At 40.3% G+C, this 23,276-nt stretch overlaps 1 protein-coding gene across 1 annotated transcript; it reads left to right on the forward strand.

Moving 5' to 3' along the window:
- Nucleotides 1-2,949: 2,949 nt before the first annotated feature.
- Nucleotides 2,950-3,948, forward strand: LOC149207863 (uncharacterized). Its single transcript, XM_089398161.1, has one exon. The coding sequence runs from the start codon at nucleotides 2,950-2,952 to the stop codon at nucleotides 3,946-3,948; it is 999 nt and encodes a 332-aa protein (XP_089254287.1).
- Nucleotides 3,949-23,276: the final 19,328 nt, after the last annotated feature.

The raw sequence follows: 23,276 nt of genomic DNA on the forward strand, positions 1-23,276 counted from the left end.
GAAGTTGATGCTACCTTATACCGTCAACTTGTAGGAAAACTTTTGTATCTAACCCATACTCGTTCTGACCTTTCCTTTGTTGTTGGCCTTGTTGCTCGGTTTATGCAAAACCCACATGAAAGTCATTGGAAAGCAGCTAAAAGAATACTTCGTTATGTTCGAGGTACAGTTCAGTTTGGGATTCATTACAGTGCCGAAGCAGCTCCTCTTTTGGTTGGTTTCACTGATTCTGGTTGGGCTGGTGACCCTGATGATCGGAAGTCTACTGTAGGTTATGTGTTCACTCTTGGTTCAGGACCTATTACGTGGGCTTGCAAGAAACAAGGTTCCATTTCTCTTTCTTCAGCAGAAACAGAGTATCGTGGTGCCGTAGAAGCTAGTAAGGAAGCCTTGTGGCTTCGTCAGATCCTGTCAGAGTTTGGCTTTCAGCAGCAACATCCGACTACACTTTGGTGTGATAATCAAAGTGCCATTCAACTATGCAAAGATCCAGTCCAACATCAGCATAGCAAACACATTGAACTGCACATGCACTTCATCAGAAAACTCATTCACGACCATGTTCTTGAAGTGCAATATTGTTCAACAGATGATCAAGTTGCAGACATCTTTACAAAGGCTCTCACAGAGGCGAAGTTTACTAAACTTCGATTTATGGTTGGAGTTCAGGAAGTTGTCACTAAGGGGGGATAGGCTCTAGTGCCTCCTTCCTTCTCCTATTGTGTCATATTTGTAAATCCTTCAATCCTATCCCAAGTTGTTCTTAAGGGGGGATGTTAGGATATTCCGACACATAGGAAATAGTTGAGTATAACTTGGTCTAGTATAGAGTTAGGTAAAGTGTGTTTCTTTACTATGTACATTTTGTAACTTACAATCCGATGGTCACGATATGTAGTGATCTGACGGTTCATTCTCTCCTCAGTATTACCGACACTTGATCCGTGGCTTAACACCCGATTGGTCCATGATCTCTATTTAAAGAACATGGAAGGTCATTTGTAGGGTAACCGTCCATGAGAGAAGCTTATGTAAATCTTCATTCTTTTATTAATAAATTTCCTGAAGTGGCTGCATTGGCTCAGGCCGTGGACTGTTTCCCTCTTTGAGGGTTTTAACCACGTCAAAATACTGGTGTATTGATCTGTGATCTATTTGTGAGCGGTGTCCTTTGGTGTTCTGTCTGAGGAACTTACCCTGTAAATTCCTACAACGTCCCTCTCAGCCTTCTGATGAAAGTGGAGGTGATGACCTGCCACATACTGGGAAAGGGAGGGAAGACAGTCAATATGAATATCCACGGAGGGACTTTATGGAGGGTGAACCATCCAATCGACATAAAAATAATCTAAAATTTGTTAAAACCATTCCACCAACTTCGACAATCAAACTTGACAGCATATATCTGGCCAACTGCATTGCGAGTCTTCAAGATCGTGCCCTGGTGGGTCGATGGCACTTTCCAAAAATGGAAGAATCCCAGATGCGTAAATGGCTAGGACTCAAATGGAAAGCATTGCTGGGCTATATTCCCCAAATAGAAAAACTAATGAAAGACTTGTACGACTTTCATTTCATGAGTGCTGAAGACCTGGATATTATCCAGAACCTCCCATGGGTCCATGAAAAGAGTTTTCTGGCGCTTCACAAGTGGTACATTGGTTACAATCCTCTAAGGAACACTCCTTCAAACAACTTGATATGGGTTAAGCTTCCTGGCCTTCCTCTAGAACTGTGGTTGAAGGAAACTCTTACTGAGATAGGAAATGCAATAGGAAGATGTGTTTATGTAGACCCCAAGTGTTTCGGGGAAAAAGACAAGCGTGTGGCATGGATCCTCATCGAAAAAGCTTATAGGGGTGGATTTCCCGATCATATTGAGCTATCTTGGGGAGACTTAAAAATATATCAGAGATTGGACTTTTGGAGAGTCCCATTCAGATGTTCGGCATGACATAGAATAGGTCATCTAATAAAAAATTGTCCTCATCGATCAGTCAAGTTACATGGTCGAACGTACCAAGGAAAATCCCAGCTGGCATCAAATAGGCGAAAATTGAAATCTCAATTATCGGGTATGTCCCAGCAATCATCCCCGACTTGTTTATCCCCCATCGAATCCGGTGGTCCGGTAAATGTGTCGGCTCCTGGAGAAAATTCCAACCAGACTCCATCTCCCCTATGCAAGGTAAACTCTTAAGACCCTTCATCCCCTTCATTTAATCTTTTGCACCGCTGTATTTTCCCTTAACAGTCTAGAAGGTTAGCTTCTCCGCTCAGTCAAAAAGTTTATAATCAGATCTGTATACCCCCCCTGGAACCCCCCGCTGACAAAGAAATTCCTCCCCCCAATCCACTTCCTCACCCTTTTAATGATTTCATTGCGGGTTCCCATGTTACTTTTATCCCATCATCATCCCCATCCCCAAAAAGAAAACTTCTACCATCTGAGAAAGGAAAGGAACCTTGTGTATCAATTACTCCTCTAAACTCCCCTGTGTCTTCACCTGTAAACTCTATAGGTAGCGACCTTGATTACCTACTAAGTAAAAAATCGCTTGAACTTTGTCCCCTAACTATTCATAAACCCGGGAAGCCTTCTCCTCCTCTCATAAGTCCAAACTCTGCTAAAAACATTACTGTGAGGAGGAAAAATAACAGGGGAAGCAGACATTTCAGGGGCAGGATAGACTCTACTGGATATGGAATCCGCGACCTCTCTCTTATTGATGTTCCCGTCATAGATTTGTCTGAGAATGGGCCTCTTAGAGCAAGTTTGCCTGAGTAGAACCCTTCATGACTTACATACTTTCTATGAACATCAGAGGTCTAGGGGCAAACCGAAAATTTTTGGCCCTAAAGATTTTTTTTTATACGGCCTAGCCTAAAATTATCTTAATCCAAGAAACCATCAATAGTGCGCATGCCTCTATTAGCTATTTCAGAAAGATGTTCCCCTCGTGGTATATAACTGCTTCTGAGGCTATTGGCCTATCTGGAGGATTGGCAGCCTTATGGGATCCCGAATGGATTAGAGCTAAAGCATATAAATGTTTTGCAGGAATTTTTATTTCAACTTTTAATCGGGGCCAGGAATATCCTATTAATATCCTGAACATTTATGCTCCGTACAGAGATAGGCTTCCATTCTGGGAGAAATTATTTTCATCAGAAATATTTGACATTGAGTATTTGATGATTGCCGAAGATCTAAATGTTACTTTAAATTCTGAAGAAATATGGGGGAACAGTAGGAAAAAAGACCCACTTGCTGATCGTATTAAATATGAATTGTTGCACCATAATATGGTTGATATTAACCCTCCTAAAATGCAACCCACATGGGACAATGGAAGGATAGAAGGGGCATATATTGCTAAAAGACTTGATCGATTTATTCTACATGTTAGCATCATTGATAGAATGGGTATGCCGACCACAAGTATTGTGAATTGCTTCATATTAGATCATAGGCTGATATCTCTTAGTTGGAGGGAAAAGGGCTTTAGAAAAGGGTACCCATTCAAGTTTAACAGATCATGGTTAGAAGATCCTAAGTTCAATGATCTCATAAAAAGACACTGGAATGACTTATCCCCTCGGGATAATATTCCCCCTTACATGACTTTTAGAGATAAACTCTCTTCCATAAGAAAGATCGTCAAAGAATGGCAGTACAAGAAAAGACAACTAAACAGATTGACCCTCCGTGAAATTCAAGTGGAGTTGGACAGCGTTTCTGGAGTATTGACTGATCGCTTGCTTCTTTTTCATATGAGATGTCGTATAAATGAACTTGAAATAAAAAAGCAGAAGATTCTGGATCAGGAAGAAGCATCGTGGAGACTCAAAAGCCGCGCTATTTGGCTTAAAGAAGGCGATAGGAATACAAAAAATTTCACAGGTATGCAAGTTCCAGACGTGAGAAAAACACTATATGGAAGATAAAGGATGGTCAGGGGGTTTTTCTCTACTCACAACAAGACATATCTAATGAAGCTGTTAAATTATTTGAAAATCAATATAAGAGATCTCGAGATAGCAGGTTCCAGGACATCATATGGGGAATTGATCCCTTCCCACAAATATTTGATGATGAGCAAAATGGGTGCCTATTCTAGCCAATAACAGAGGATGAGCTGTTAGGAATCATGAAATCATTCAAGAAAGACAAATGTCCTGGCCCGGACAGCTGGACTATTGAATTCTTCATACACTTTTTTGATCTTACTAAACAGGATTTGTTGAGGATGGTTGAAGCTTCTCGAATCTCAGGTAGCATACATCAATTCACTTCCTCCACCCTAATTGCACTTATTCCAAAAAACAGGAAGCTGACTCCTTCCAGGATTTCAGGCCCATTTCTCTCTGTAATATTTCTTTCAAAATCATTTCTTAAGTCATTGCTGAAAGAATTAAGGACACTTTGTCTAGATTTTTAACAAATGACCAACATGGTTTTCTAAAAGGAAGGAACATATTGGATGTTGTTGGGAATACACAGGAAAGCTTGTATACCATGCATACCAAAAAAAGTGAGGCAGTCATTCTAAAGATTGATCTCCGAAAGGCATATGATTGTCTAGATTGGGGTTTCATGAGATGCCTACTTGCAAAAATCGGTTTGAATGCTAATATGATTAACTAGATCATGGCCTGCATGGAGCAAGTTAATTATGTAATCATTATTAGTGGACTTCCTTCCTCTTATTTCCTAGCTGCAAGAGGACTGCGTCAAGGATGTTCCCTATCACCTTTGCTATTCATCCTGGCTATGAAATCTCTAAGTCTCCACATTAATAAGGTGGTTGGGGAAGGTAGGTGCAGGCCATTGAAGATTTGTAGAAATAATTTCATATCCCATAACCTATTTGTAGATGACATCGTCTTATTTGGCATCCTATGCAAACTTTCCTAGCAAAATCTACATGACATCTTACAAAGGTTTCAAAAAGCCACAGGTTTGCAAATAAATGATGCCAAATCTTCTTTCTATCACAATGATGTCAATCTGGAATTTATTGATTGGCTTTCCTCTCTTTTTGGGATAGAGGCGTGGTCCATCAAGGAGGGAATGAAATACTTAGGATTCCAACTAAAAGCAAATGGATATTCCAAATCGGACTGGCAATGGATCCTAGACATGTATTATAAAAGAATTTCAAGGTGGGAATTCAAATGCTTATCATTGGCGGGCAGAGTTGTATTAGCTCAATCGGTTTTGGCTCAATTAGCTGTGTACTGGGCTCACTTATTCTTTCTTCCTACCAGCATCATCCACAAGATGAACAAATTAACTGCAAGCTTTATTTGGGGTGGTCAATCGAAGCAAAGAAAATATCAGCTATCTAGACTCTCAAATATCACTTTGCCAAAGAAGCTAGGTGGCCGGGCCATTCTGGACCTGAGGACTTTTGGAAAGGTTCTTATTTGCAAGTCTCTTTGGAGAGGTATATTTGCGGAAGGTCCTTGGAGCAATACCATTAGAATAAAATATATGGCAAACAAATATATTAATTATTGGTACAGACAGGGAAGGATTGGATCTGCTTACGGATCAGCAATATGGAAGAGTTTTCGGAAGGTTGAAGCTTATTTCTTAAAGAATTTGGTATGGAGTCTCCAAACAGGTAAAAGGATCCTCATTGGGATTGATCCGTTTTTGAGCGGAGGGGAAGATATCATTGTGTCAGAGATGCTTCTAAATTTCTTTCATAGAAAAGGTTATTTTACCTGGGACAAACTCATTGTAGCATGGCATGGACCCCTCCCTCTTTGGAAGAATGCTGAGAATATGGGGATGACATGTGAATTGGCCCGACAGTGGGAGAAGATCAGATGCGTTTTGGGAAACAATGGTTTTTTCCGTTTGTTGGAAGATGACGTCCTAGTTTGGAAGGGCACAAAAGGCATGGTGCCTGTATGTGTAAAGGATATTTACTTGAACATGATTAGTTTAAAGGGTGATCCAGCTTCCCCAATTTTTCCAGTTACTTTCTGGAAAACTGGATGTCCTTCCAAATCCATCTTTGTTGGTGTTCCACAACAGAAACCTGTCATGGGATAATTTGCGAAAGAGAAGTTGATTTGGACCAGGATTTTCCTTAGCGTGCAAATCAGCAGAGGAAAGCAATTATCATATGTTCTTTCAATGTCATAAATCTATACAACTTTGGCGAGCACTGGCTGATTATTTTGGTTTCTCTTATATTGCTCATGCCTTTATAAAAGAGGCCTTTTTCTGGTGGAGTCAACAGAAAGAATCTTGGCGACCTATAGTTATACTTGCACTCTGGCTTATATGGAGATGGAGGAACCATATCATATTCAAAGACAAAAAGGAGCCATTCACGGGTGTTTTTGATAGTATTTTACTCCACTATATCTCCTTACCTGCTAAAACAACAAAGCATAAAATATCAAATCAAACTGTTCATTCACAGGATCAGAATGTGCTCCCAAGAGCATACTTTGACGGAGCTGCTCAAAATGGATCCTGCGGTTGTGGGGTTCATATCATTATGGAGGAAAACTTACAATATATGATTTCCTGGAATGGGGGAAGGGGTACCAATTGCAAAGCTGAGGCGATGGCACTGGTGGGTTTGCTTTCCATCTGTCATTTCCTGAACATTCATTCCCTTCTGATTTGCGGAGACTCCAAAATCATTGTCGATCATGTAATAGGCAAGAACCATATCAACAAGCCACATCTTATAGGCTAGATGGACAAAATCATGTATCTTTGGAGGAGGATGGAGGGTTTCTCTATACAACACATCTACAGATCTCAGAACCAGCAAGCTGACTCTTTATCCAAGAAAGGTCTTCTATCTATACCAGGTATATGGAACATGGAGGTAATATCGGACAGGGAAATTTTCTTCATCCAGGAATTTTCCCTCCCTGGTACTTAACTTCAATTTTCATTGCTGAATCCCAGGTATGTCCATTCTGTTTTGTATCTTCCAGTCTTCTAAATTTTGTGTTTATGTTTTTCGCCACTGATACCCGCTGGTGGCAAAATGTCACATATGGTAATAGCTGTTTGTCATAGGTTTCTATTTTCCATTCTGACGCTGTGATATCTACACTCCGCATACTACTGTCTGACTATTTGGATAGGCTATAATGTCCTTTTGTGGAACACTATGTTCTCCATACTATTTCGGTAATTCTATACAGAATGGACCAGCTATCTCAAGCTTACATGATGTATTTTTTGCCCATTATATATCTTATATAATATAATTTAGCTTTTTTCGCTCTGAAAAAAAGTATTAATGTAACAAGGGACTCAAATGTAGCAAGAGTTTAGAGGAAAAACATAGATTGTATTTTCAAAATTATTTCTATATTGATATAGGGAGTGATAGAATATCGCAAATGTGTTTGTTGGATTTTTTGTACTTGTTTAGTATTGGAGTCCTAGTAGTAAGGCTTAAAAAAATTCTCATTATAAATTAGGAATATTTTATTTAAGTAGTGACGTAATAATTTTAGATGTTTTTTTTTATGTAGGTTATATATGTTATTATTATATATAAAAGTAAATCTATATATAAAGTAATATCACACACACACACACACACACACATATATATATATGCAGCGTTGCTTCTTAGTACCTGCCTATTATGTGTAATTGATAACAAAACTTATTGTAACTAGGATAAAAATAATATTACTACTATGCAAAAAAAATGTCTATATTTATAGTGATTTTTTAACCTACCTTTTTAAAGTATATTTCTATCTTTTTACATCTAAGACAAAGTACTAACTGAGATTTTTAAATGACACTAACTTCCATGGTTGAGCATGGTTTGTGATATACTTGAGACACAAATTTAAGATAGAGTTTTTGGTGATCACAAAGATACATAGAACAAATCCTATGTTATATGACAACTAACATACTATAGTAATTAAGAGTTATAATGACACAAAGTTCCACAAGGAAGCATGTTTTATGATATGTTTGAGATACAAATCCAAGTTATAGTTCTGGTGACCATATAGGCAGAGATAAGCTACCATCGCCCTACCTGGTTTATTTCCATTTATGTTTGTAAGCATATTTCAGTATTTTACATTAATGACATGAAGTATTATTTCTGTTGCATCTTTGTGTTTACGGTTATCTTTGTAATTTGTTATGTTCTTGTTTAAATCCGGATCAGTGGTATCAGAGTGGTCTGCTTTTTTTCTGTTTTTCTTTGCATGTCCCCAACGAGGTCGGGATATAAGGAGTTAGGGCTTGAACTGGTCGAACCTTTGCAAGACCAGCCTCGCAAATCTCGACGGCCTCCCATGGTGGATGAAAAGAAAGACGAGGGGGCAAGGGATCCTATCAAAATCTTGCTCGAAGAAGCCCTTGAGCGATAAAGGAACACGATGATGGACAGCTTTGCCCAAATCCTTCAGCGGCTACCCAGGGGCGACGCGTCGACTTCCAACTGCTACTCGGCAAACGCCACAACATTTAAGGTACAAATTAATTTTGAAATCCCCATATTCGAGGGTCAGATAGATGCAGATGCCGTCGATAAATGGTTAAATATGCTAGAGGGTTATTTTTCTGTTCATGATTTTTCTAGTCGGGAAAAGATTATTTTCACTCTTCTCAAAGAAGCCCCCCACGTCAAGGACTGGTGGGAAACCTACTGCGAGCAGAAGGATGAAAGTACAGGCTCACTATTTTCAGCCGCACCCACTTGGGATTCATTCCGGGATGCCATCAAGGAGCAGTACTACCCTGTCGGAAGCTATGAGGATCAATACATAAAGTGGACCACGCTGCGGCAAGGAAGGGACCAAGATGTGCCGAAGTTTACCAATATTTTCCAAACCCTTCGCACAAAATTGGGTATCAAGGATTCGGAGCAACATTTCATACTCAAATACAGCGACTGCCTGCACAAGTACATCCAGGAAGAAATAGAATTCCTGAACATCTCCTCGCTCGGCACGACATACCAATATGCCATCAAGGTCGAGCAAAAGTTTAAACAGAAGAAGTGAGACTTTGGATATGTGAATCTGAAGCAAGGGAAAGGTGCCCCCAAACTGCAGAACAAAGGACAAAGCCAAGGCGGGGCAACCCAAGACAACCCACCAAAGCTGCAAGCAAAGAACAATGCCGCGAAGCCAAAAAAGGACATGGGAAAGTGGTGTGAGTTCCATAAGAGCTCCACTCACAACACAAGTGAGTGTCGGGCCAAGTAGTCACTGGTGGCCGAGATAAAGGTTTCAGAATCAGATGCATGTTCCGACTTTGAGTCAAAACCCGACAAGGGGAATGACAAAGGGAAGAAGATTATCGATGCGGAGCCCAACTCCATCGTTGCTACCACAAAGATCCAAAAGGAGGAACCCGAAGATCTAGAGGAGGAGGAGCATCTCTTCCACTCCCAGATGTGGGTAAAGGGCTCCCCGCTACAGTTCATTGTCGACAGCGGGAGCCAAAAGAACCTCATTTCGGTAGAGGTCATGAAGCAGCTGGGCTTACCGACCACAACACATCCACAATCGTACACCATCAGGTGGCTTCACCAAGGATGAGATCTTTTGAGCCAGCAGTGTCGCCTTCCATACAACATCAAGCCCTTCACGGATGAGGTATTATGTGACATTGCTCCCCTTGAAGTTTGTGATGTATTATTAGGAAAACCATACTTGTGGAAGCGGCATGTTGTGTATGAATCAAGGCCCCGTGCTGTTATTATTACTTTGGGAAATAAGTTGTACAGGATACCGGAGGTAGCACCACCTACCGCCATCTCTTTGGTTACTGCAAAACAATGCAGTAAGCTCATTTCCAAAACTGGGAAATTTGTTTTCTTGATTATATGTCCTCAAGGAAAGAAGAAGACGGTGGCCACGACCTCCAAACAGGGCCCCTTTGCATGACAACTACAGATGGACAAGGTCGTGGAGGAGTACGAGGACATCTTCACCTCCCCCGTAGGGGTTCCTTTGCATTGTCAGGTCAAGCACTCCATCGATCTGACCCCAGGTGCGCCGCTGCCCAATGGACCAATCTATCGGTGCTCCGTTCTAGAGAATGATGAAATCAAGAGGCAGATTCAGGAGCTGCTGCAAAAAGGTCACATCCGTCTGAGTTCATCGCCCTATGGGAGCCCGATCATGTTGGTACAGAAGAAGGATGGGACTTGGAGACTCTGTATTAACTATCGGGCGTTGAACAAGATCACTATCCGTAATAGGTACCCGATCCCATAGATTAATGACCTCTGGACCAACTGAAGGGGGAAAAATATTTCAGCAAGATCGATTTGAAGTCAGGATATCACCAGGTACCAATCGAACCCTTCGATGTGTGGAAGACTACCTTCAAAGCCAAGGAGGACCTTTTCGAATGGTTGGTTATGCCTTTCAGATTGACGAATTCTCCTGCAACCTTCATCAGGCTAATGGATGACATCTTGCAACCATTCACCAACTCATTTGTAGTGGTATACTTGGATGACATCATGATCTTCAGCCAGAGTTGGGAAGAGCACCTCCACCACATCCGACAGGTTCTCCAAACTCTGCGGCAACACAAGTTATGTGCCAATTTGGAGAAATGCACTTTTGGCATGACCCAGGTTCAGTATCTAGGGTACATTATTGATGAACAGGGGGTGCATGTGGATCCAGCCAAGATCTAAGTCATTCGGGATTGGCCATCTCCAACCACTCTAACAGAGCTCTGCAACTTTCTAGGTCTTGCCAATTTCTACCGTAGGTTCGTGTTGGGGTTTTCTCATATCACTTGGCCCTTGAGTCAAGTCACCAAGGGAGGAGTGAAAGCAAAATTCTTTTGGTTTGAATCTCAACAGAAGGCATTCACAGAGTTGAAATATCGCCTCTGCTCGGCACTAGTTCTTGCATTACCAGACTTGCAACAACCATTTGAGGTTAAGACAGATGCCTCTGACTATGCCATTGGGGCAGTCCTTACTCAACAGGGGCATCCAGTGGCATATCACAGTGAGACACTTTCAGACACAGTCTGAAAGTATCCCACTTATGACAAAGAGATGTATTCCATTGTGCAGGCCTGCCGACAATGGAAGCATTACATTTTGGGGAAGGAAATGGTCATCCACACAGACCACCGACCCCTGCAGTTCATACAGACCCAAGGGAAATTGTAGAATGATCGCCATCAGAAGTGGTCCACATACCTGCAACAGTTCCATTTGAATATCAAGTATAAGAAGGGCAGCACCAATAATGTTGCAGATTGCCTCAGTCAACCACCGATCATGGCATTAACCACCGTGCTCAACTCTTGTCGGCACAATACTTATGATTGGCCACTTCTCTACAAAAGCGACCCAGAATTCAGCCACACATACCAGACACTCTTGGAGGGTCAGCATGTTCCAGATTTTCACCTCCAGGATGCCCTGTTATGCCACCTGGGTCACCTTTGTGTTCCTTCAAGCAAGCGTGCCAAGATGATTTCGGAAGCACACTACAGTCGGGCTGCTGGGCATTTTAGGGTCGATAAAACAGTGGCAGTACTGCAAAAGTATTTCTATTGGCCGAATCTTCGACAAGATGTCGGGAAGTACATCAGATCATGCACTGCCTGTGCCATTGCCAAACCAACCATCAAGAAGCAAGGCCTCTATACGTCGTTTCCTACCCCTAGTCGACCTTGGGAATCCATCTCCATGGATTACATGTCAGGCCTTCCTTCCACTAATCATGGAAATGACTGTGTTTTTGTGGTTGTCGACAGGTTCTCGAAGATGGCCGTTATGGCACCCTACAAGAATAATATCACAACAAAATCCATTGCTAAACTCTTCTTTGAACGAGTGTGGGTACACTTTGGGATCCCACAGTCTATCATCTCAGATTGGGACAGCAGGTTCCTCAGCACATTTTGGTCCAGTCTCTGGTCGATGCTGGACACCAAACTCACTAAATCCACAGACTTCCATCCTCAAACTGATGGCCAGACATAGGTTGTCAATAGGATGATTGTACACATTCTGCACATGTACAACTCAAAGAATCCACACACATGGGATGAGAGCCTCCCCTATGTTCAGCACAGCTACAATCGAGCTCTCCATAGCTCGACTAGCCACAACCCTTTTCAAGTGGGCTTGGGATTCCAGCCACTATGTCCCATTGATGTTGCCATGCCATTTGCAGCTACTCACGCAGATTCAGCTCATGTCCAGTCCAAAACAAATAAGGCAAACAGCTTCATTGAGCACATCCAACATATTCGCCAGCAGGTCTATGACATTCTGGAGAAACCAAATGCCAAGTACAAGCAACGACGTGATCAACCTCAGGTTCCACACAAGTTTCAGGTGGGCGACAAAGTCTGGTTGCATTTGCTCACAAGTAAATTTAATTTCTGAAGCAATTGTAAAGAAATTGGGACTGCTAACCACACCTCACAAGAAGCCATATCCATTAGGTTGGGTATGTGATAAAGCAAAACTACAAGTGACTAGACAATGTAAACTTAGGTTTTCTTTTGGGTCAACATTTGTGGATGAGGTTGAGTTAGATATTGTTCCCTTGGATATATGTGGAATTGTTTTAGGAAGTCCTTACTTGTATGATAGAAAAGCCATATTCTATAAAGCTGAAAATAAGTATCAACTCGTTAAAGATGGAATCGAATATATTGTAAGAGCTCATAAACTCAAGAATAATTATATTTTCATAAACTCAGGGCAGATGAAAAGAATTGTAAATTCATGCAAGCAATTTTTACTAATGGTTGTAAAGGAAAAGAAACTTGATAAAACCAATGTATTTGAAGGTTGTGATGCTAAACAACAAGCTGATTTAGAAAAAGTTGTTTCAGAATATGATATATTATTTCAAGAACCTAAAGGTCTGCCACCCAAAAGGGAAATTGTACATGATATTAATTTGCAGCAAGATGCTCCATTGCCTAACATCAGAATGTACAGGTTATCCGATTTAGAGAATGCATAAATCAAGAAGCAGGTACAGGAGCTGCTCGAGAAAGCTTTCATAAGACCAAGCACATCGCCATGCGGATCCCCAATAGTGTTGGTGAGAAAGAAGGACGGTTCATGGAGGATGTGCATTGATTACCGAGCACTAAATAAAATAACGATCAAGAATCGTTATCCCCTTCCTCGCATAGATGATCTATTGGATCAGCTAAAAGAGGTTGTTTACTTTTCCAAGTTGGACCTACGTAGTGGTTACCATCAGGTCAGAGTAGCAGAGCAAGATGCATGGAAGACTGCTTTAAAAACAAAGCAAGGGTTGTATGAATGGCTAGTTATTCCTTTTGGTTTAACTAATGCTCCTGCCACTTTCATGAGAGTAATGAATGATGTACTCAACCCTTTTATTGATGAATTTGTAATTGTATATCTAGACGACATTCTTGTATTTAGTAAAACATGGGAAGAACATTTGAAGCATGTGAAGCAGACTCTAGATGTTTTTAAAAAGGAAAATCTCTATGTTAAATTATCAAAATGTGAATTTGGTAAAACATCTTTGAATTATTTGGGTCATATTGTAGGGGGTGGTGAATTGAAGATAGATCCCTCTAAGGTTGCAGTCATTGTAAACTGGCTTAAACCCAAGTCTGCTATAGAAGTTAGAAGCTTCTTAGGGGAAGCACAATATTGGAGAAAGTTTATTGCTAACTTTTCCTTAATTGCAGCTCCCTTACATGCTTTGACAAGATTGAACAAGGTGTTTCAGTGGGGAGGCAAATAGCAGAAAGCCTTCGATACCTTGAAAGAAAAAATTAGTGCAGCACCAGTACTAGCATTGCCAAATCTTCAACAACCATTTGAGATCGAAACAGATGCCAATGATTATGCCATGGGACTAGTGTTGATGCAACATGGTAAACCCATATGCTACCATTATGAGACTTTTAATTCTGCAGTAGTTAATTATCCTACATATGATAAAGAATTGTATGCATTAGTCCAGAGTGTGAAAAAGTGGAAACATTACTTAATGGGCAAAGAAACAGTTATACATACTGATCATCAACCACTTCAATATTTACACTCACAAACTAAGTTGCAACAATCAAGACACTATAGGTGGATGGGTTTCCTATAGCAGTTTCATTTAGTCATTAGATATAAAAAGGGCATACACAATAAAGTTGCAGATATGTTGTCTAGACCAATCATAAATGCATCTACTATACTTAAGCATAATTCAGTAATGCACGAAAGCTACATTGAACAATATGCTCAAGATATAGACTTTAAAGATGTATATGCAGCGTTAAGTAATGGCAAAAAGGTAGAAGAATTGGATTACTATGTTAAGGACCGACTCTTGTATCATTTAGGAAAGCTATGCATTCCACAAACAGAGAGAAATAATATAATTAGGGAAGCACATACTTCTCTGATATCAGGTCATTTTGGTGTAAGCAAGACAATTGCACAGCTACAAAGATACTGCTATTGGCCAAGAATGCATGAAACAGTTTCTAGATATGTAAGAGGGTGTACCATCTGTGCTAAAAATAAGCCCAACAATAGAAAACTAGGCTTGTACACTCCATTACCAGTACCTTCCCGTCCTTGGGAAAGTGTTTCCATGGACTTTGTTGGAGGACTGCCAAAATCTAGAAAAGGTCATGACTATTTGTATGTTATTGTGGATAGGTTCAGCAAAATGTGTATTTTAATACCTTGTAATAAGCAGATTACAGCTGAACAAACAGCGAAATTGTTCTTTCAACATGTCTGGGTGCATTTTGGGTTACCCACTTCCATAGTATCTGATCAAGACTCCCAACTTGTTGGGAAGTTTTGGTCAAGTATGTGGGAATTAATGGACACCAGACTGAAGAAAAGCACAACTTTTCATCCACAAACAGATGGCCAAATAGAGGTAGTCAACAAAACAGTGATCCAGTTGCTTAGGGGTTATTGCAGCAAGCATCCCAAGCTTTGGGATGAACATTTATGTTATGTGCAACATGCTTACAACTGTGCTAAACATTCTTCTACACAGAGATATCCTTTTGAGACCTATTTTGGTTTTATAACAAGGTCTCCCTTGGATTTTGTCTTTGAAAAAGACATAGCAGTTGTTGGACACAGTGATGTGGACAAAGCAACCATATTCATTGAACAGATCCAAGAGATTCACTAGGCAGTGCAGGAACAGCTGGAAAGGAGCCAAGCCAAATACAAGGCAAGGCATGATAAGCACTGGGTGGAGCACAACCTCCAAGTTGGCGATCAAGTATGGTTGTATATCAGCAAGGACAGAATGCAAGGTGAAGGAAAGAAACTAAAACCAATAAGGTATGGGCCTTTTAAGGTACTTGAGAAAATTGGTGAGAATGCTTTCCACCTTGATCTGCCAGCATACATGCACATCTATTCAGTAGTAACTGCAGAAAATTTAAGACTATTTGAACCTTCATTAATTGAAGATCCTGAAGAGCAAAGTCAACTGCCTTCCATTGATGATCTGTTGCCTGAATACCTCAATGAGCTGCAGGAAGATACAGTTCTGGACAGGAAGGTGAGGACAACGTGCAAAGGAGATGTTGAGTACCTAAGGATTGGACTCAAAGGTTCAAAAGCCAGCAGTGCAAAATGGATAGAGATTGGACAAGTGAGGCAACTGTATCCTCACTTAAGCGATGCTTGAAAACCAACTTTTGGTGGTCCAAAAGCCTTTTTCAGTGGGAAGGCGTGATCCAAATGGATCCAAGAATGCCCTCTAAGTCTTCATGAATCTTTTAAAAATCATGCCCAAGGTTAAAAATCCCTTAAAAGATCAAAATTATCATAAGAGGGACACCCTTAGTAGGGCGGAGAAACACTATCGGGAGGTCTAAAACCCGTGAAATCGTGAAAAAAATAGAGTAATTGCAAGTGGAACAAGTGATGCATAGTAGCCGTCCGATCTGGCCGATCAACGGTCCAGATCAAATTGAAAATCGCAATCGGCGGTGACCTTCGGCAGAGATCGGCGAGATCCACAAAAGAATTACGATCGTGAACAGCAATATCAACGCTTAACATATGTATATGGCGACAGCGATTGACGGAGTTAATATGGACCATCGATCAAGCGCGCACATCAACGGCCCATATTACATCGTAAGATTGCTATTCAGGGATTGCAGGAGCGCTTACAACGACCGGGGGGCATTGCGATGAGCGATTGTGATATCACAATTGGAGCGACCCGATGATCCGGACCCGATAGGATTATCAGCAATATTTTATAGGATTTGAGATCCGCAAACAGGGCCATTTCAATGTATTTTCGCGATTTTCGTGTATTTCCAAAATACAAAGGAAACGAGCCATTGCGATTTGCGACAGTGACAACAGGTGGACCCGATGGAGAATAGGGAGGATTTAAGGACTTTTGAAGTCTGACTTGTCATGTTTTTGGCGGATTTCTCCATTTCAAAATGCATTTCCCTGTGTTTTAACAGGACACGACTGTTTTAAGAATTTCAGAGACCTAGGGTACTCTGGCGTTATGGATAGGTGGCCACCTCCCCTCCATACGTTAAACAATGATTGAATAACGCTGGCAGAGGGATTCTAAGCATTCAGAGGCCGGGGAGACTGAGAGCCGAGGATGCGAAACGAACAGGCAGCCTAGAATGGCTTTGAAAGCCACAAACAGAGAACAAAGAGGCAGGAGGTATTGAAGAGCAAATACGAGACAAAGTTTAGGGCAGATTGAGAGCTGTGTGGGAGTCTGTGTACTCAGAGGAAGCTTGAGGGATTCAAGTGAAGCTCTTGTTATTGTAATCTGTTTGTGTGTGAGGCTCAAATTGAGCTCACTATTGTAAACAAAACTCTGCTTGAAGACATAATAGAGAGGCCACCACTGAAGGTTGGACCAGGAGATGTAGCCCAAGAGTATTGGGTGAACTCCTTATTAAATTTGTTGCGTCATGTGTTATCTATTATGTTTTGTTACTGCTTCATTGTCTGTGCATTTCGCAATCTTATCGATCCATTTCATATAATGACATAGACTAATCCATGCACATAAGTCTGTAATACCTTATTAAATGTCTTAGATCTCATTTCAGATCAAGTGGTATCAGAACTTTAGGTTGCTAAGGTTAGACAAGCTTTTGCTGGACTGTTTGTGAATGATAACTAGATCAAAGCTTACATTAAGAGAAGGAGAATTGGTTGAAACTAACCCAGAAATTGGTAGAGTCCATACTAAGAGGAAAATGGCAGAAGAAAACCCTTTAGAATCATACTCTCAGTTCATGGACAGTTTTATGACCATGAGAGCCATGGTAGAAGAAGTGTATAGAGAATTTAAGAAAGGTCGAAGTGAAGATTCTTCTACTTCCAAACAAGACAAAGGAACAAAAGAATCTCTTATAGATGGCCATTCTGAAGGCAAAGGGAAAGGAAAAGAGGTTCTTCTGTCCATGCCTCCTGACAGCCCTGAAAATAAAAAGAAGAAAACATCTTTGATTAAATTAGATGTTAAATTTGATTTGCGTGTTTATGATGGAGAGTTAAATGCAGAGAAGTTAGATAACTGGATTAGGCAGGTTGATGTGTATTGCAGGGTGCAAAATATTGATTCAAACAAAAGTAAGATTCAGCTGGCCAGCCTATGCCTTGGAGGAACTGCCTTGGTATGGTGGGAAGGCAGGACACAAGCTGACTTAAAGAAGCATGGTAAAACTCTTTCTGTCAGGAGTGAATTTGTTTCTGCAATTAAAAAACAATTCTATCCACTAGCTTATATGCAGCAAGCTAGATGAGTTGGCAAACTCTTCATCGATTAAAAGGGCAAAGTGTACAAAGCTACACTCAAGAGTTTAGAAAAAGAGCTTTGATTCTAAGCATTTCTTTAGACTCACCTGAAACTTTGTTGAAGTATATAGGTGGTCTACATATTTATTTGAGACATACCATTCTCATGTTTAACCCTACTAGCATAGATGAGGTATCTGTTCAAGCTACCCATCTAGAGGTTAGAGGCAAGAATGTGAACCCAGAGATTGGGGGATCATCAAAACCCACTGCAAGCAAGAACAAGGAAAAGAGGAAGCAGAAATGGAAAGAGAGGAAGGCCAATACTGTACAAAAGGCCAAACCTTCATGCGCTCACTGCAAGAAGGATGGACATGATGATGAACATTGCTGGTCTTTGCATCCAAAGTTGAAATCCAAGAAGTTCGATGGCAAGAAGAAGAAGACTGCTGCTGCTGTACAAAAAGATTTGGGGTCAGACTCAGGTGATGAAACAACAGTTGCAGCCACAGGTGTAAAAGGTAAAAATTCTGAAGCATCTACTAGTAATTCTGCACAAACTATTGATAGTAAAGAAAATGAGAGAAGAAGACATGAGCTTTTTCATATTAGAGTTATCTCTAAGCATCAAAAGATTGATATTTTGTTTGATAGTGGCTCACAAGTAAATTTAATTTCTGAAGCAATTGTAAAGAAATTGGGACTGCTAACCACACCTCAAAACAAGCCATATCCATTAGGTTGGGTATGTGATAAAGCAAAACTACAAGTGACTAGACAATGTAAACTTAGGTTTTCTTTTGGGTCAGCGTTTGTGGATGGGGTTGAGTTAGATATTGTTCCCTTGGATATATGTGGAATTGTTTTAGGAAGTCCTTACTTGTATGATAGAAAAGCCATATTCTACAAAGTTGAAAATAAGTATCAACTCGTTAAAGATGGAATCGAATATATTGTAAGAGCTCATAAACTCAAGAATAATTATACTCTCATAAACTTAGGGCAGATGAAAAGAATTTTAAATTCATGCAAGCAATTTTGACTGATGGTTGTAAAGGAAAAGAAACCTGATAAAACCAATGTATTTGAAGGTTGTGATGCTAAACAGCAAGCTGATTTAGAAAAAGTTGTTTCAGAATATGATATATTATTTCAAGAACCTAAAGGTCTGCCACCCGAAATGGAAATTAGACATGATATTAATTTGCAGCAAGATGCTCCATTGCCTAACATCGGAATGTATAGGTTATCCGTTTTAGAGAATGCAGAAATCAAGAAGCAGGTACAGAAGCTACTCGAGAAAGGGTTCATAAGACCAAGCACATCACCATGTGAATCCCTAATAGTGTTGATGAGAAAGAAGGACGGTTCGTGGAAGATGTGCATTGATTACCGAGCACTAAATAAAATAACGATCAAGAATCGTTATCCCCTTCCTCGCATAGATGATTTATTGGATCAGCTGAAAGAGGTTGTTTACTTTTCCAAGTTGGACCTACGTAGTGGTTACCATCAGGTCAGAGTAGCAGAGCAAGATGCATGGAAGACTGCTTTCAAAACAAAGCAAGGGCTGTATGAATGGCTAGTTATGCCTTTTGGCTTAACTAATGCTCCGGCCACTTTCATGAGAGTAATGAATGATGTACTCAGCCTTTTATTGATGAATTTGTAATTGTATATCTAGACGACATTCTTGTATTTAGTAAAACATGGGAAGAATATTTGAAGCATGTGAAGCAGACTCTAGATGTTTTGAAAAAGGAAAATCTCTATGTTAAATTATCAAAATGTGAATTTGGTAAAACATCTTTGAATTATTTGGGACATATTGTAGGGGGTGGTGAATTGAAGATAGATCCCTCTAAGGTTGCAGTCATTGTAAACTGGCCTAAACCCAAGTCTACTACAGAAGTTAGAAGCTTCTTAGGGGAAGCACAACATTGGAGAAAGTTTATTGCTAACTTTTCCTTAATTGCAGCTTCCTTACATGCTTTGACAGGATTAAACAAGGTGTTTCAGTGGGGAGGCAAACAGTAGAAAGCCTTCGACACCTTGAAAGAAAAAATTCATACAACACTAGTACTAGCATTGCCAAATCTTCAACAATCATTTGAGATCGAAACAGATGCCAGTGATTATGCCATGGGAGCAGTGTTAATGCAACATGGTAAACCCATATGCTACCATTCTGAGACTTTTAATTTTGCAGTAGTTAATTATCCTACATACGATAAAGAATTGTATGCATTAGTCCAGAGTGTGAAAAAGTGGAAACATTACTTAATGGGCAAAGAAACAATTATACACACTGATCATCAACCACTTCAATATTTACACTTACAAACTAAGTTGCAACAATCAAGACACTATAGGTGGATGGGTTTCCTACAACAGTTTCATTTAGTCATCAGATATAAAATGGGCATACACAATAAAATTGCAAATATGTTGTCTAGACCAATCACAAATGCATCTACTATACTTAAGCATAATTCAGTAATGCACGAAAGCTACATTGAACAATATGCTCAAGATATAGACTTTAAAGATGTATATGCAGCTTTAAGTAATGGCAAAAAGGTAGAAGAATTGGATTACTATGTTAAGGACCGACTCTTGTATCATTTGGGAAAGCTATGCATTCCACAAACAGAGAGAATTAATATAATTAGGGAAGCACATATTTCTCTGATATCAGGTCATTTTGGTGTAAGCAAGACAATTGCACAACTACAAAGATACTGTTATTGGCCAAGAATGCATGAAACAATTTCTAGATATGTAAGAGGGTGTACGACGTGTGCTAAAAGTAAGCCCAGCAATAAAAAACTAGGCTTCTACACTCCACTACTAGTGCCTTCCCGTCCTTGGGAAAGTGTTTCCGTGGACTTTGTTGGAGGACTGCCAAAACCTAGAAAAGGTCATGACTATTTGTATGTTATTGTGGATAGGTTCAACAAAATGTGTATTTTAATACCTTGTAATAAGCACATTACAGCTGAACAAACAATGAAATTGTTCTTTCAACATGTCTGGGTGCATTTTGGGTTACCCACTTCCATAGTATCTAATCGAGACTCCCGATTTTTTGGGAAGTTTTGGTCAAGTCTGTGGGAATTAATGGACACTAGACTGAAGAAAAGCACAACTTTTCATCCACAAACAGATGGCCAAACAGAGGTAGTCAAAAAAACAGTGATCCAGTTGCTCAGGGGTTATTGCAGCAAGCATCCCAAGCTTTGGGATGAACATTTATGTTATGTGCAACATGTTTACAACTATGCTAAACATTCTTCTACACAGAGATCTCCTTTTGAAACCTGTTTTGGTTTTATACCAAGGTCTCCCTTGGATTTTCTCTTTGAAAAAGACATAGCGGTTGCTGGACACAGTGATGTGGGCAAAGCAACCAGATTCATTGAATAGATCCAAGAGATTCACCAGGCAGTGCAAGAACAGCTGGAAAAGAGCCAAGCCAAATACAAGGCAAGGCATGATAAGCACCGGGTGGAGCACAACTTCCAAGTTGGCGATCAAGTCTGGCCGTATATCAGCAAGGACAGAATGCATGGTGAAGGAAAGAAGTTGAAACAAATAAGGTATGGGCCTTTTAAGGTACTTGAGAAAATTGGTGAGAATGCTTTCCGCCTTGATTTGCCAGCATACATGTACATCTATTCAATAGTAAATGCAAAAAATTTAAGACTGTTTGAACCTTCGTTAATTGAAGATCCTGAAGAGCAAAGTCAACTGCCTTCCATTGATGATCTGTTGCCTGAATACCTCAATGAGTTGCAGGAAGATACAGTTTTGGACAGGAAGGTGAGGACAATGTGCAGAGGAGATGTTGAGTACCTAAGGATTGGACTCAAAGGTTCAAAAGCCAGCAGTGCAAAATGGATAGAGATTGGACAAGTGAGGCAACTGTATCCTCACTTAAGCAATGCTTGAAAACCAACTTTTGGTGGTCCAAAGCCTTTTTCAGTGGGAAGTCGTAATCCAAATGGATCCAAGAATGCCTTCTAAGTCTTCATGAAACTTTTAAAAATCATGCCCAAGGTTAAAAATCCCTTAAAAGATCAAAATTATCATAAGAGGGACACCCTTAGCAGGGCGGAGAAACACTATCGGAGGTCCAAAACCCGTGAAATTGTGAAAAAAACAGAGTAATTGCAAGCGAAACAAGTGATGCACAGTAGCCGTCCGATTTGGTCGATCAACGGTCCAAATTGGATTGACAATCGCAATCGGCAGTGACCTTTGGCAGAGATCGGCGAGATCCACATAAGAGTTGCGATCGCGAACAGCGATATCGGCGCTTAACATATGTATATGGCGATGACGATTGGCGGAGTTAATATGGACCGTCGATCAAGCGCGCAGATCGACGACCCATATTACGTCGCAAGATCGCTATCGGGGGATTGCAGGAGTGCTTACAACGGCCCAGGGGCATTGCGATGAGCGATTGTGATATCGCAATCAGAGCGACCCGATGATCCGGACCCGATAGGATTATCAACAATATTTTATAGGATTTGAGATCCGCAAACAGGGCCATTTCAATGTATTTTCGTGATTTTCGTGTATTTCCAAAATACAAAGGAAACAAGCCATTGCGATTTGCGAAAGCGACAACAGGCAGACTCGATGGAGAATAGGGAGGATTTAAGGACTTTTGAAGTCCGACTTGTCATGTTTTGGGTGGATTTCTCTGTTTCAAAATGCATTTCCTTGTGTTTTAACAAGACGTGGTTGTTTTAAGAATTTCAGAGACCCGGGGTACTCTGGCGTTATGGATAGGTGGCCACCTCCCCTCCATACGTTAAACAATGATTGAATAACGCTGACAGAGGGATTCTAAGTGTTCAGAGGTTGGGGAGACTGAGAGCCGAGGATGCGAAACGAACAGGCAGCCCAGAATGGCTTTAAAAGCCACAGACAGAGAGCAAAGAGGTAGGCAGTATTGAAGAGCAAATGCGAGACAAAGTTTAGGGCAGATTGAGAGCTGTGTGGGAGTCTGTGTACTCAGAGGAAGCTTGAGGGATTCAAGTGAAGCTCTTGTTATTGTAATCTGTTTGTGTGTGAGGCTCAAATTGAGCTCACTATTGTAAACAAAACTCTGTTTGAAGACATAATAGAGAGGCCACCACTGAAGGTTGGACCAGGAGATGTAGCCTAGGAGTATTGGGTGGACTCCTTATTAAATTTGTTGCTTCAAGTGTTATCTATTATGTTTTGTTACTGCTTCATTGTCTATGCATTTCGCAATCTTATCGATCCATTGCATATAATGACATAGACTAATCCATGCACATAAGTCTGTAATACCTTATTAATTGTCTTAGATCTCATTTCAGATCAATTTATAATAAATATTTAAAGATTAACTTTTTTTAAAGAGAGAATTATATCTAGCGATATTTTATTATTATAAGTTAAAATGGATATATATTATTGATAATAATAATAATCTCAATTTAAGAAAAGAAAATTTGATCTATGAGA

This window comes from Pinus tabuliformis, chromosome 1_2, assembly GCF_031772625.1.
Source record: "Pinus tabuliformis cultivar Carrire ecotype Pingquan chromosome 1_2, CPIR1, whole genome shotgun sequence".
NCBI classification, from domain to species: domain Eukaryota; kingdom Viridiplantae; phylum Streptophyta; class Pinopsida; order Pinales; family Pinaceae; genus Pinus; species Pinus tabuliformis.

Bases quoted from the DNA above. Each gene is read 5' to 3' on its own strand.
- LOC149207863 (XM_089398161.1), top strand. From the start codon at position 2,950: ATGTTCCCCTCGTGGTATATAACTGCTTCTGAGGCTATTGGCCTATCT.